Source organism: Neolamprologus multifasciatus, chromosome 23, assembly GCF_963576455.1.
Source record: "Neolamprologus multifasciatus chromosome 23, fNeoMul1.2, whole genome shotgun sequence".
In the NCBI taxonomy this organism is placed as follows: domain Eukaryota; kingdom Metazoa; phylum Chordata; class Actinopteri; order Cichliformes; family Cichlidae; genus Neolamprologus; species Neolamprologus multifasciatus.
Window position 1 is genome coordinate 13633929 of NC_140460.1, and position 16498 is coordinate 13650426.

Sequence of the window (16498 nt, forward strand, 5' to 3'; positions counted from 1 at the left end):
TGTTACTGAATGCCAACAGTGGCTGCACTCACATACTTCAGTAAAAGCATTTGATAACAGCGTGCTTCATGTCCTACTAAGTATTACAAGTAAAAGCATCAATTCTGCTGACATTTAGTTTCTGTAAAATGTATTTGACAATATTAAAAGGCTAATGTTTCCTTACAGGTCGTGCATAAACTGAAAACGGTAAAAGTCATTTTCAACTTTGGCTTGCAGTAAATGCCCAAGAAAAGCGCAGCCTTAAATTCACATCTGCATGACATTTTGTAGGTTACGTACTTGTGTGCTTCGATGCTTGTAGGGCGAGCTGCTCTCCAGGTCTGCCAGTATGCTGGTGAGGGAGTCGATCTCTGCGTCCAGACTGGAGCGCCTCTCTTCCAGCGTCTTTTCTGGGCCTTTCACCTGTGAGAAGACGTCCGATAAAGTGTTCAGACTCCTTCACTGCTTGCACACTCTACTGTGTTGCAGCTTTCATTTGAAACATATGCACTAGTTGAACTTCTAAATTACATTAAAATTAAAAAACATGTTATTCAAAAACTTTCTAAAATTGTCAAATCTGTTAGCAGATTTCCCCGAACATGAGAAGCACTTTCAGAGCCCAATGTTACCTCCACCATGACTCATAAGAATGGATTTATGCACCTGTTATAGCCTAGTGTTAGCAATATGGTGACTCTCCAGCATACCCAGACTATAGTTACACCATAGTTAGTTAGTTACAAATCAAAGTGAAGTGAAGCAACACCAAATCTGATTGGTCTCCTTGGTAGTCACATGTTCTGTAAATGTCTGATCAGACCTGACGTCGTCTCTCTTTCCTGCATGTTAGTAAAGTAACTGTTGTTCAGTATTTAAGTGCTCCAACAGTATCATTCATGACTGCAGAGAAATGCAAACAGACCAGCATATGATATAAACATCAGCATCACATAGTCTGTTTCATACTCTCACAGCGGCAGTTTGTTTTTTTCCTTTGTCCAAATGGTAAATCTACCACAGATGCACCAATCGATCGGCCAGGGACTAGAATTGGTCGATTTCCACTCCTTGGCCTTGACCCTGAAATAGGGCTGCCACGATTAGTCGACTAGTCACGATTACGTCGACTATCAAAATCGTCGACGACTGATTTAATAGTCGACGTGTCGTTTGAAGCTTTGTAAGATCACAAAAGACGCAGGAATAAGTAGTAGAATTTAAGAGTGTAATAACGGAGTGAAACAGAAGATGGCAGCACTGCATGTACAAGGATGCCGGCTGCCGTTAAATCCCGAAGAAGAAGAAGTAGCTCTGTCCCAGAATTCATAGCGCAGCCCAGCTCAGCTTCCAACAATGGCGGCAGCTAGTTAGTTTTAATATTACTCTTATTATTCTTTCTGGGTCACAAAATAAACGTTTAACATATTTTCAGGCGAGAATGTAGCTGTATAAACCTCAAATATCTGCTCAGTTTATCAAGACACCACATATTTTGAAAAGCACCCCGACATTTTCGGAGACGTCTGTTACCCACCAGCTGGATAGCTAGCCGGGGGCAAAGCTCACTAGAGCCCATGAGAACACCGGACTCTCGGCAAATAATTTTCAAACCCACTGCAGTCTTTCACTACTCAGGTTAAATATATATAAGTCACGTAGATAACTTAAAAATGTTATTGTTTGGCTTTTTTTAGTATTTTATTTGTTCCTGAGTGAATCGGTTTGGCTGAGATTAAAGTTATAGTTTTTACACAGCTGAATAAACGTCAAGCAGACAACTGATTATCAGAAGTGTGAGATGCTCGAGAATATACTCCGGTGTCCTGTTATATTTTAGATAGCAAGGAGTTTATTAAACTTCACCGAAACAATCTGCAAATTTCATTAAAATTTAACAAACTATCATCTTGTCTTTATTTTTAGTTAGCACATACCTTAAACACTTCAAGCTGTAAGCTAATGATAGTTACATAAGAGCAGATGCTGCTGTTGCAATAAGCTGTATGTTTTACTTCCAATGGATGATGATCTGATTAGTCGACTAATTGCAAAAATAATCGGTGACTAGTCGACTATCAAAATAATCGTTTGTGGCAGCCCTACCCTGAACCCCATTAGAGGACCAGAGTGAAAATGTTTGTGTCAACAAACCTAAATCACCAGCTTAACATGGACATTTTAAACAAGCCAACAAATGATAAGTGGCTAAAGCTAAAGTGATTCTGAGCTCAGAGCCAGCCACAAGCCAGCAGCCTCCAGTATTAGCAATGGGTCAAAGTAGTAGAGCAACGGGTTGATGTCCTTTTATTTGGTGAAGTTATGAACATACAGTGATCCCTCGCTATATCACAGTTCAACTTCTGCAGCCTTGCTGTTTCACTGATTTTTTTTTTGTGTGTGTAATTTTGCATCCTTTTCTCTTTTTTTTTTTTTTTTTACAACGCATTGTGTTCTGCGTCCTGATTGGCTCTAGACCATTGTCAATCAATCTCATGCCGTGTCTCCTGTGCAGCACAGAATGCGTTCAGCTTGTCAAACTTACATAAATCTTTGATCGCTAGCAGTGTGACTCTGAAGTGCTGTACTGTATGTTTGTAAGTTTTCTCCCCAACAAACACAACAATGTCGACGAAACGCTGTCACCTGCGAGTGCCTTTGGTTTAATTCTATAATGCTGGACTTATTTTTCTACGAAGGTTTGAACTTTGAGAGTATTTAAACAAGAGAGAAAAGTGTGAAGATGTTCATGCAGGGGTTTTACATTTCACTTATCGTGGGTTATTTTTAGAACGTAACTCGAGGGATCGCTGTACTGTAAATTACGAAGTACCTGGCATTAGTTTTGTATCAGCCTTTGTTTGGTAAGGTAAAATAAAGTCTGTCAGGTAAAGGTGGAGAGGGGTACAGCGACCGATTTTCATTTCGTCATTTGTACACGTTTTCGTCAGGGAAAACTGCTGTAAATTTTACCTGTAAATTATTATTGTTATGATTCTAATTATTATTATTGATATTATTCGGAAGAAAACCATAACTGGCAAAAATCGGGATCGGCACACTTAAAGTGGAGTCGCCCAAGAAAATTGCAATCTGTGTGTTTCTAATCCATGCATCTTGGTCACAGCAACACTCACCTTGGGTGTGGGTTATGTTGTAACAGGTAGGGCTGGGCCATATCATACTGTTCACGGTAATACCGGTATAATGTTGGGCAAAGATAATAAAATGAAATATCGCGATAGAATATGGGTAAAACGCGCATGCGCAGTGCCTTTGTTTTCATACGCACATGGCGGAAAAAGCGTGCTGGCGACGGAGAATGAGAAGGGCGGGATCGTTGAATGAAACGGATAAACCAGAATCGGTTTGTAAAAATGCTGCAAGTTCAGTGGTGTGGAACTGGTTTAGCTTTCGTCCGTCAGATAAACAACAAAGCACTATTTTTGGTAGAGCATGCTAGCGACGGCCGCATTTTGGGAAATACAGCGCACTTAAAATCAATCCTTTGATTTTTCTGAAAATCGACAGTGCCCCTTATAATCCCGTGTGCCTTATGTATAATTTCTGGTTGTGTTTACTGACCTCAAAACGATTTTATGTCGTACAAATGTTTTAGTACGACTTTGCTAAGCTACGAAGCTGCACCGCTTGATGGATTGTCGGAGCATTATGGCTATCGTAGGCAGGAGTGATACGTACTGTGCTTCAACATAATATTATCGTATTGTGTGCGTATAACCTCTTTTAAAGTTTTGTGGATATTATACATGGTTATGCTGAGGACATGTCGGCCAGTTTCCACTGGAAATGCCTTTTAGTTAAACTGTCAGCAAGGAATTTGCACTGTTACATTTTTATATAACTTTAATGCACATAAAAAACAGCTGCTTGTTTAAGTGAAAATACATTGATGGGGTTTTTTGCACTAATAAAGTTGTGGAGTTGTAAAGTATTTTGTCTAGTGTCAATTATATTGTCAGTTATATCGTTATCGCAAATTTTCAAATGCATATCGTGATAAATATTTTTGGTCATATCGCCCTGCACTAGTAACAGGTACAGCTCGGGTTCACAGGGTTAAGTTACTGTCACCATAATGCCATCGGCGATGAGTATTTCTAGCTCTGTGCTGCTCAGGCATATTCTCTCCTGCTTTTTTTTCTCTCTGCACTTCTTAAACTTTGCATTACAAGTTCATGTTTCACCTTGACCTCAGACAATCTTTTTGAAAGCCACACATCAATAGCAGAGACTTCGCTCAGTGAGAAAGAAAGATGCATTGTATGAAAGAAAACTTTCATAACACGGTGCACTATTCACCTGCCTTTTACTGCTCTTGGATTTACAGTATCTCATTCTTCATACATTATTCATCACAATCTCATCCAGCACTATTTCACAGAGAAAGGTCAATTCTTTAAAATCAAAGTCAAACTTTTTTTTAATCCACACTTTGAATGTATTCTGCAGAGGATGCTAAGAATTGCTGTGATTTTTATTTAACTCTGTTATTATCAGAGGAAGCTTGGAAGCATCAGTAACAGGATCAGCAGCAGTCGCTGATTTATTCATCCGCATTTTTTTCTCTTTCGCTTCAGAGAAAAATGCAACCTCGACATATGAAAAGACACAAACTATTTAATCAAAAGAAAAACAAAAGTGATGCGCAGAAATCTGGAAAGTAGTTAAAGCGATCTGACCGATAGTGGCACCCGGTTTTCTACAAAATTCCCGGGAATTTCTCCATGGAACGACAGATGTATTTTTAGTCTTCTGAACTATGCTGCAACTGCAAGAAGACTTCTTGCAATTGCCTGTGGGGGCTTTTTGAGTTGGCTGGATCAGTGGCTGCTTCTTATTCTAATGTTATGTGTTTGGATTACCTGTCACAATCTATTACAGGCAGGGCTTGCCTCCATTCGGAGCAGAGCTGCTGCTTAAAAACATCTAAGGCAATCATGAGCGGGAGTAAACAAAGCAAAACACTAATGGCTTGTCTCAAATCAACAAAAGAAAAAAAACGGGCAAACTTGTTTAACGGTGATAACGAGGAGGATGAAAGGAAACATCGCAGACTTTGTGTTGCGGAGGAATTTGCCGTGTAGGGCTTCGTAATACGAACTGCAGCCAGGATGAGAGGTTTGTTTTTTCTCTCTCCCGCTAAAGGTCTCGGCTTTTACGTGTCATAATCCAGACATCTCCCTCTGCCAGGGGGATAAAAGACAAGAGCATATTTCTGCTTCTTTTAAGTAAAATGCCATTAAATCGCTGATTTATTCATTCACTATGTAGAATTTCTCCAGACAGACATTTTTGATTGATATCTTCCCCTTTTTTTTTTCTGAACAGCGTTCTCTTCTGCTCTGGCTGCAGGACACATAATTAAGATACCCGTGGTGTTTTAAGGAATTAAACTGCAGGCCAGAAAGACTCTGCAGTGTGATAGGAAAAGAAAATTTCGAGATGAATACAGGAAAGCACTTTTAAAACTAATTGAGGGACGGAATTTCTTATGTAATTTCAGGCCTTGAAAATCTTTTCCTTTATCTCTCCATGCAAGAAAAATCAAGAATAGTGGCAAAAATTACAGCAGCAAAAAGGGAACTAAATTAATGCTCATGATTATAACCATCATCCTGTTCAGCTAATGTGTTACATTTGACAGCTGTCCTGACAAAACCACCGATCTCCAAAAGCTGAGATGTTCACACACGAAGGAAAACAATAATATTTATACTCTTACTAGCTTTGCATTTTTAACCTACGGGAACAAAGCAGTCTGAGTTAAAGGGCCCATATCATGCAAATGTATATGTTATATTTATATTCTGGGGGTTTTCTCGCACATGTCTGCATGATTTACAATTCAAAAGAAACCCTTTATTTATCATATACAGACCACAAATGATGCAGTCCCATCAGTTCAGCCTCTGTCTGTTTTAGTTCCTGTCACCTAAAGGCCCCAGTGGTAATACATGGGAATACATGTAAAAACGGCAAAGAGCTCTATTATGATTAAGGGACGTATGCTGAGCTAGAAGCCAGTTTACGGCCCAGTTTCCTCTTTTATTGTGCATTTCAAATCCATGCAGATTTCCCACTTCTAAAACCTTCCTAGCACCTTCAAAGGTGTGTGTGTTTATGTGACATTATCACTTCAAGTCCACGGGTTCTGTGGGAACTCGCAAGCATAGTGCACATGTGCAGCGGGATGCACGGCGCAGATGCAAACATGGAAGCTATCAGCTTTATTTTGGCTCACGGACCAGGCTACCAACTTCCACTGGAGTTAGCAGGTAACCAATCCTGCTCAATTTATACAGACTTTTCTAGTGATTCATCAACATTTTCTCGAAAACATCTATACGCGTTTGAGCATGACAAAAGCGGACAGCTCCAACCAAACAAGTTTAAAGCCAAAGTCTATGTAAGGGTCAGTGACCCTGGACGATTGGACAGAGGTAAACTGAAATCCCTGGCACTGGAACGTGCAGGGAACATTTTTACTTCAACTTTGCAACATATTTAAAATCATTATTTTCCTTTAACAGATGAGATCCAGACAGAATATGGAGAAAAAGGGGACATATGAGAAAGGTTTGGCATTTTTACCATGAAGCTATGTGGCACTCACCTTTAGTTTGTGAGCTTTACCAACATACAGGGCTTTTTGACATCATAACAATATATATTTGATTTGATAGAAGTTCAGAAAAGGCCAAAGTGCCACATGTTGCCTTCAAACAAATCCATCTGATTGAAGAGATGCTTACAGGAAGTGGAAACGTTGTACTGTAACTTGGCAAATTGATTTCATTTTCTACTGTCTTTGATTATAGGTAAAGTTTTAAAAATACATTTTTTGCATGATAGTAGGAGTCTGGATTTCATCTCCCAGTTATACTGAAATATAATATAGGAGTTTAAGAAGGGAGGTGAAAGCACGGAAAACCTGCTCATGTTCATATGGACAAGTGAAAATTTATAGTTCTGTTCACAGTTAACAAATGTGTAGATACCAGTAAAACTGACTGTTAGATGTCCAGAAACCCTCCAAGCATGCTGCCTGTAAAGTCTGCCATTACTCCACCAGACATGTGTTCACCACTCTGCTCACCTGTTACCGTTTAGCACATGCAGACAAGGACCCAGATTATTCCCAGTTAGATTTATTTTTAAAAGCTTTTTCATCCAGAGGATTTTGACTGCTTAGAAATGTATAAAAGTGCTACAAAAGACTTCTAAGCATAAGCAATAAATGTGAGCCAAAAGATTAATAAGAAATACCAGCACCAAGGTGACATTTCTTAAATGTTTCAAAGTTTCTGGATGTGGCGATGTAGATTAAATTCAGCTTTTTCATCGATCATCAGAAAAGCGTACAAGATTTAAGACTGAAAATTTAAAAACTTGTGCTGCATTCCTGTCTCCAGGTACAAATCGAGAGGATGCTGGGTCATAAGTGTAGGTGTAACATTATTAAACAGTAACAAAGTGAACAGGATCAACACTGATTGTTGAGCAGCAGCTGGAGTTTAGGTAGAAACTGCCCCACCCAGCAAACACAGGGCCAAAGTCATCAGCCTTCATTAAGACTTCTAAGAAGAGAAGTAAATTCTGTTGTATGCCTATTGCATTCCTCACTGCTCATGTGTCTCTGTGCTCTGCCTAAAGTGTAAGAGGAGAGCAGCTCTGCTGGCTGGCTGAACCTGACGTTCAACAAAGCCATGAAATTCAGAACTCCAACAGTCGTAGCGCTGCACCTTTTAAAATAACTGCATGACTTTGAAAGTGCTTTAGATTACATTAAGGTCATAGCGCAGCATGCGTGCACGTATACTGATAGTCCTAGGGTTTTTTAAAGCTTCGAGTTTTATACTTACTGTGTTTACAGTTTGTGTGGGAAGAGCAGTGAATTTACACGCAATGCATAACTTATTTGAATTATGCAACATTTTGTCTCCAAGCTTACAAAGGAAGCATTCATTTAGGATAGAAAACTGGTCAGATCAAATGAGGGGCTTGAAGAGGGAGACTTTCTTTCTTCCTGTTTGCAGCGAACAAAGGAATGTGAAGCACTTGGAGGATTTCATAGCAGAGGTCGAGCGCCGAGAGCGTCAGTCAGGGCTGCAGAGGCCAGAAATCCCAGGAGGGCCAAATGCCTGTGGGTATTATGACCAGCAAAGCGCAGAAAAGTGACCGGGCTCCACCAATAGGTGTCAGCCTTCCATCCTTCCTGCATCAGAGCCCTCGGAAATGTTTGTGTGTGTGTGTGTGTGTGGGTCCACGGGTGGAGAGCGGCTGGCTCCAGGCAGCATCTGGAGCTGGACGTCTCTGCATTTGGCTGCAGCTCAAATGGACAAATAGTTTTGCTGGACTTGGTACGTGAACTCAGTGCGGCGCTCGGGGCTGTCTTTGCTTTCTGCGCCGACTCTTAGAGAGTTACTGACAACCAAGAAAATTTAATAGAACAGCGGCTCCTCTCACCTGATAATCGTATGAGTTCCCCAGCGGTGGAGGAGGGAAGGAACCAGGGGATGACAGGAAGCCGGTTGACTCTTCGACAGGTGGTGGAGGGGGAGGGTAGTCCGCTGGGATGGAGACACACGCGCACACGCACACACCAAGAAAAACAAAAACGGCTCATTAAATACTTCCCCCTTTTTTTTTTTCTTTTACAAACAAACTGTCACAATTGTGAAAGAACACACACAGTCCACCGCTGAAAAAACACCGGCAAAAAAAATAAAATGATTAAAAAAAGATGTTTCATTTACAACAACCAGCACAACAGGTGCCGAAAACAAGGTAAAGGGTTACAAATCTATGGAGAAATAGTGCACATGGTGCTCTGCATGGTCGAGGTTAAAAGTAGATTACACTGTAAGCCTGCTTATAGCGCATAAATACATGACTGTCTCTGGGGCGTCCAGCATGTTGACACAAACATGATTTATAAAGTATGTAAGTGCATCAAATTATCATTTTGAGACGCGTTAATGCATCACCATCTGTTTTAACATTACGTTTGCATTTTGTGCATATTTTATTCTGTATATATGGTGTTTGTTATGATTACTGCGTGCCTTTCTTTTATCCCCGATGCGGGACAGTCCCTCAGTTTCGTTGTACTACTCTACAAAGCATGACTGTGCAATGACAATAAAAAGTTGAAGTATTTTACAGGAAGTTTTATGGGGCAGAAAGATGTTCTTTACACCTGCAGGTTAGATGTCAGCTGGATCAAATGCTCAAACATTAGGTTTGAGCTTTAACAATCAATATATATGGATATTTTTTATTAGTAACAATAAATAAAACTGCTTTTGTTTTTCACCATCATGAGAAACACTCTGCAATTTCCTTTATTTCTAATTAGCATTTTAGCACCTTTCAGCTCTTTGTTCTGGTTTTCCACCTCACTGATGTCAGTATTACTTTTGCCCACTGCACAGCAGGAAGTTGCTAACCCATAAAAGTTACCTGTCTAGTTATGACACTACAGAAATTCAGTAACTAGGTGGTCAGCACCACTGATACCAGAGGTTACTGGGAGTGGGCTTAAGTAACAAAAGAACCTATTTTTGGCTGATGCAGCTCAGATGCTGTCCACCATCAGTTATATTCCCACTTCTCTCCCTAATGGAGCTAAAATCAACTCAAAACGAATGCTGATATTAATCTTTGCATCTGCAGGTCGCTGTTTGCAAACATGTCTGCCATACGAGAGCCGTGTGCACAAATGTGTGGTGTTTTTAATTTGAACTGAACATTTATTGTTCAGCGCGACAGCATTTTGATTATTTTTATTATTAACGGTTTACCTTGCAATTCAATTGGAAACAACTCAGCAGGGTCAAATTCATTATTCTGACTTATTTAAGTAGCTTAAAACGCGACAATGGCATTTTGTCATTAAGGCGTCGAACCGACTGAAAGATGCATTGTAATGTAGCAAGTCGTTTAACGGAGCGCACGTTTGTTATACAGAACGCCGGTTGCAGAGTAGCTGATGAAGACTTATTATTAGAAGTCATCATCATTTGCCTGAACTGCAAAATCAAATCTAACATATGGAAGAGGTCATAGAGTTTAAAAAAAAGAGAGAGTTGGCGAGTGAATGAGACAAAGTAGTACAGCCTCGCTATCCCACGTCAACAGACTGACACACATAATTGCAGCAATTTGGTTAACTAAGAAGTACTAATCTGGAGCAAGCGTGGCTCCCCCCCCCTCTCTCCCTGAAATTGAAATTGAAATGTTGTGTTACAGACGGGTTAGACTAGGTGTTTGCCGTGCCAGGCGACGAGAAACAAGCTAAATTTGTAGTTCTGAAGTGCACGCTAATCCAAGGATTGCATCCCGCCACATGTTTCAGACAGGATAAGGAGTTACATGCCAAATTAAATTCTGATTTGGCTTCTCTCGGCACAGGACTTAAGACTGAATCATTTGACCATGTACTTCTAAGTACCAAACCAGACATGAGCTTTGCAAATTAAAGGCTTTTATGAGACGTAATGGGAATTTGTTCCAATGCTAAGACTTTGATGAGTCCTGTTCTGAAATTCCATTTGCATTCCATGGCTTTTATCTGTTTTCATTAGAATCTAATTGATGTCATCAGTGTAGTTTATCCAAGGCAGCTGACCAAATTAATTAAGCGTGGTTTTCAGTTGCCTCAACACAACAGCAGAAAGAGGGGGGGAAGGAAGCGAAGACAGAGAGATAATGCAGCATGGTTAAAATTGGACACTTCTGCGTCTTGAGCATTACTACGTTCAAGAAATTGTGAGCATTGCATTAAACATTCCCTCTGGGTACTTGAGGCCCTCCATGTGAATTGTTTATATAATAACCTTGTGACCTCCACTAAAACTCCAGAGTGTAACAGCTCCTCTAAACCTCTGGGAGAGAAAATAAAATATGCTGCTCGACAACAAGGCTCGGGCCCAGCCCGCCCTCCCCTCCACCACGGATCCTTTTTACCCGAATATAAGTCACTTGTAACTTGTGGCTTACAGAGAATTAAATCATTAAGTTGCATGTACGTTTCTCTCAAACATCACAGATGTTTTGGATTCATCACTTCAGGAAACACGAGTTGTAAATGTTTCAGAGAATCATGTTTTATTGAAAAGGTTTTATAGCTTTGTGCGTGGAACAGTGGAAAGCAAGACTTGGAGGAGGAACGGGGGTCATTAGGCATCTTTGCTCAAAGGATGTTTCTGACCATTTCCCCTCTTGACCCAATTTCTTTTCCCCCATCCGTCATTGCACCAGTCATTTAGGAGTGAATCGCATTAGTGTGCTAATGTTAAATTTAAAAAACAAAAACAAAAAACTTTGCATGCACTGTTTGCACCCCCCAGTAGTCTTTTCAAGGAAAACCATTCTGTCTCATAAAAAAAATGCACTCAGCCTTGGAGATGTTTGCAGCTGATTCAGGGTCAGAAAGAAACGGCGTTTAAGAAGAAGCCTTTCGAATTAAGTGGCGTGTAATGTTATCTCTCATTTCCATAAGTGAACATTCTTTTATAAGAGGAATGATCTCACTTTGAAAATACAACACACCTGTGACCAGAAGATCTTCACTGCCATTCAAACACTCCTGACTTTATTGGTTTCAACTAGAAGCCATACATTATATATGTAAAACAATATCTTAAGCCAACATAATTTCTAAAGTTTACAACAACAAAAAAGTTTAACTTCCCCGAGCTAGTAATTACAAGTGTTTACAGACAAGCTGTCGTTTCCACTGTGGTAATCTGCTAGCAACCAACGCAGACACAAGGTGGTTTTCGGGGCAGGAACCTCTTTGCGACCATTAGCAACTTCCAGCAAGCAGTCGACAACCAGTCCAGTGACCAGTCAGTGGTTGCTAGATGGTTGCAGAGCGGTCTCTAGGTTTGTGTGATTGAGGCCTAAGACTTGTGCTAGAAATCTACGTCGGAACTTAAGACATAACTGGAAACCCCTTTAACCCTGCGCCATGGCACCATGGCCTACACAATTCAGTCTTCACAGGCTCGACGTGTAATCACGTTTCTTGGGAGGTGCACATCAGGTTATATAAAAGGCCATGTGTAGCGCTAAATGGGTTTCCCAACAGGTCCCAAGTTACAACGTAGATTTCCCACATTAGTCTAAATGTTGTTGCTCGTCACATGGATATGATGACAATAGCTTCTCTCTGTTTAGATCCACCCTTAGCATCACTGTTCAACAGCAGTGTAATCAAAAGCTATTAAGGCTTCCTTTAATAGTCAGTTTGATGCTTTTATTATCTAAATATTAATACCCTTCATCATTATTCCTTCGTGCTTGCCTCATGTTCAAAGTGCTATTCACATTTAGCATGTTTAAAATACATAACATATCATTCTAACTGCATTGCTGTAAAAATAACAGGAATAAAGTACTGGGGTATTCAGAGAGGGCAACCACCAATGCACATATTAAGTCCGAAGAAATTTAACGGGTTCTTCTTTTTCCTTCCTTTTGGCATAATCTTGGTAGATGAATGACAGTAAACTGTAGGCTTGGTGTCAAGTCTTCCAGTACAACCTCAAGAACCCTTCAAAGAAGGAACTTAACTTATATTTCTACGACCTGTAGGACATAGTTCCAGTTTTGGTTCCTGGACTCAGTTCCTGCCTCTGAGTCAATATTAGAGCGAGAGGTGGTAAACTGGATGAATATTATTAAAATGTAAACCACAGTTTCTGTAGGCAGACCGGGCTGAAAGGGAGAATGTAAGAGTGTGGGCAAAAACACTGAAGCAGGCTATTGTAATATTCATTTTGGTTCTATATTAGAGCACAGTGGTTGTTTTAAATATTGCAAAATGGGGAAAATCTCACCCAGAAATCTACATACTAAAAACACCATTTGCAGTGCAAACAGAAATATTTTTAAAAATTTTCACTTCTCTTTCTTTTCAACCACAGACACACATACACGCAGTCAAATCTTCACGTCTTCCTTATCAGAAAGAATCCCTCTCACCTGCAGCTAAACAGCAACATAATATGTGAAAAAAGAACTGTTTAAACTTACTAACTAAATAAATAAACTGTGAACCTGGACGTCCCAACGCTAAAAATCAAATCCTGGGTTTCTGCTTCCTGAAATGACAAATCCAAAACATCTTTGTCCACAGAAACTTTGTCCCATTGGTGTCAGCCATGGGACTCAATCTTTCTATTTCTAATAATAAACAAAAAAAAAACAACGACAACACGGGTTTTAGCACTCGCTGTTCTGCGGCTCTGAGCTGTGCTAATGCCGTTAGGCTTTTAAGCAGTGTGAAGCAGACAGAGCGAGAACGGCTCCTGTGCTGTGAATGAAGCTGACTCCATTTGTGACAATAGGGAGATGAAAGCTCCAAGTGCGCACTAATGAGAGAAGCAGCAGGAACACCTACTTAATACGACAACTTCCCCTCTCTTTATTGAGCAATTACTTTTAAGTAGCCGCTTTGTGAACAAGGAATCCTAATCAGTGATTAAAGTTATTTGAGAGGCCGTAAGAGGTGTAATTGGTTATTGGGAACCCTGAGTATTGTTAAGGGGGTGACAAAGGGGTGCGGATGGATCCAGCTGTGACGCTGAGGGACTTGTATTTAACTTTTGTTTTTAACTAAGTGATACATTTATTAACACTTCAAATACTGATAATTGTGAGCGACTCATTCTTGAATGTATGCGGGCAACTGCTCTTTAGTATAGTGTATTTTATTATCCCATCCGTGTGGATTTGAATCAGTTTTTCTAAATTATGTAGTTGAGAGGGGCTTCTGTGCCTCGGATGGAGGAGTTATAAATTTTGAGGGTCTTGTTCACCACGTTGGGGCAGACTGGAGCGACAGTTTGACAGTTGAATTGGTGGATCTTCTGCCGGGATGCTGTACTGGTCTGTTGTTGTAAAGAGAGCGCAGGGCATAAAGAAGAAGTTCTCGTTTTACCAGTCAGTCGATCTAAATTCGTATGCCTCACATATGGCCGTGAGCTGGAGGTACTGAGGATGAAAGCCGCGGAAACTAGCTTCCACTGAAGGGTGTCCGGGCTCTGCTCAAAAGGAGCTAGCTGAGGTGGTTCGTGCACCTGGCTCGAATGCTTGGGTGAATTTTTGTGTTTCTGTTCTACTGGTAAGAAACTGCAGGACAGAACCAAGACGACACGAGGAGAGATAACATATTTTGGCTGGCCTAGTAAGGCCTCGGGATCCCATTTAAGACTTGGACCGGAGAGACGAGTCCAGGTGTCTCTGCTTAAACTGTGACTTGAATACAGGTAAGTGTCAGAAGATGGACGGATGGAAAGATTTCAGTATTTGAGTTGCACGATAAACTAGTCAAGCGTCATGAAAATTTCCTCCGATGACAAAAAACGATTATATCTTCAAAAACAATGAAAAACTGGAGAAATCAACTCAGTTTTCTCAAGAAAATATCACAGAACAGATGCAGATCTCCTTCTAGTTTCAGAGACTCCATTCATGCATATTGTGGAGGGAGTTATCAGCAGTGGTGGAGGTGTGAAGTCTCAGAATGCTCTTGTTAAAAGTGTTACAGATAAGAGACTTCAGCAGAGGAATAAAAGAATCTTTGCAGGTTGTAAATGAGTGTTTGTTGTAGTACTTCTGATCTGGACTAAGGATTAGTCAGTTCTGTGGGGGCAGGAAGATTGTTGAGCATATGTTTTCAGATTTACATATGTACAACATTATCAGAGTTACACGTGTGTAAGCGGTGGCCATCTGGCCTCTAAGGACTTAGGACAAAGCCTGGCAAAGAATATAACTGCCTTTCGCATAACGTAGCCCACATTTCTGCAAACAGAACAGTCTGCAGCAGAAAGAGCACAAACTGAGGAAACCTAAAATACAGGGAAAGAGCGATTTGGGCGCGCAGCACATAAATCCTCTCCCACAATATGAACTTGATTTACTGCTGAAAGCTTGAGCCTCTGCTGTCTGTTAGCATTTACACATGCTGCACTGAGCCTAAACAAGGGCAGGACAGTGATCCAGCGTCGGTCCACACATGGTGGCCAAAGTTTAAGAACATTAACAATACCCATCCTCTAAAATCAGTCTTTTACGTCTGTACAAATGTGAAATCACCGATATTCCAAATAATGGGAAGTCAGGAAAAAAAAGCTTTGTTTTATTGAGCAGCAAATACATAATCCCTCTCAGACAAAATGGACAAAAAGTGTTTCAAGTCCACATGTTTTATCTCCACATACCCACTCCAAATGTGCTGTGGAAGAGGTTGAGAGCACATTGTTTTGACATAATTATGGACTCGTTTTATTCCATCTTCTGCTGGTAAAGAGCAGCTGAGCCCTGTTCCTAATTAGCATGATATGTATAGAAGAGTGATTTACGACTTCATTTGGTTTAGAGATGCAAGGGAGGGATTTGAAGTCTTTGGAGATGTACTTGTTTTAAGTGTAAAAGGAGCAGACCAAAATTGGCTTCTGCTATTCTACGGAGAAATCCCACAGGAGGAGAAAAAAAAACTGCGATCAGGAACAATAGGCGGATTATGTTTTCGCACAAAAGCAAAGAAAGAAATACTGAGGAAAGGTGAACGCTTGAAACGATAAATGGGCCGAACAATTAGCGTCTTAAGATGTGTTGTTAGCAGCGTTTTGTGATGAGCAAAAGCGTGATTCATCAAAGGTGCAGAGGGGAGCTTTGCTGTCGTTTCTTCTAAACAAAGTGGTGAGCGAGTAAATGAAGCGAGTCAAATGTCACAGCAGAAAGCCACCGCTGTGTAAACTCTGCCAGTTTCATAACGTGAAACCTTTTCACAGAGACAATCGGCTGTAAGCCTGCAGACGAGCCGGTTCCTGTGCGCGACGAGTTGTGCCGTCAACTTTAACTTATAACACATGGCTTCGTGATCCGATAAAATGACACATTCGTAAGGAGGCTTTTCTAAAGCCAAAAAGTAGAGTTGAAGACCGTAAATGTTAAAATCAAATTTAAGCGTAATTAAATTGAATGGTTGTTTAATGTAACTTCTTAGGTGTCCTGACGCGTTTGAGTCACTGAGCTGTTTGGAAACATCTTTAATCATTTAAAGAGATGTTTAAAGCACCAATACAAGAAGTTAATCTAACACAGCAACTGGAGGAGCTGAGTGCTCTCTCCAAATACTGATCAGAATGTCATGTGCTCATAGTGAATCAAAGGAAATGCCACATCAAATCATATCATCGACAGAGTACTCATACAAAAAGCGGCACATAATGAATCACCGACGAGCTTGGAGAATAAAACGTTTGTTCTCGAGCATTAGGAATATATCTAAGAAGTGTTATATTAGTAGGAATTATGTTATGCATACAACTCTATTACCGTGCAGCTACACTGAACGTGTAATAATATGCAGACAGCTATGCTTCCATTACAGTTGATTAAGAAGTCTACACCGTGTGTGAGAAAAAAGAAAATGCCATGAAAATAGAAAATAGATTAGTTGCTATTTTTTCTCCTT

The 16498-nt window shown here is 40.4% G+C and overlaps 1 protein-coding gene across 6 annotated transcripts in view; it reads right to left on the bottom strand.

Moving 5' to 3' along the window:
- lpp (LIM domain containing preferred translocation partner in lipoma) overlaps positions 1 to 16498 on the bottom strand; it is a 207297-nt gene that overhangs the window by 109879 nt on the left and 80920 nt on the right. For all 6 annotated transcript variants that reach the window (XM_085152077.1, XM_085152074.1, XM_085152079.1 and 3 more), the window contains 2 exons: positions 8473 to 8576; positions 283 to 405 (listed from right to left, as the gene is read on the bottom strand). In XM_085152077.1, coding sequence (XP_085008203.1) covers positions 283 to 405; positions 8473 to 8576 — 227 coding nt within the window. The remainder of the gene's footprint in view (positions 1 to 282; positions 406 to 8472; positions 8577 to 16498) is intronic.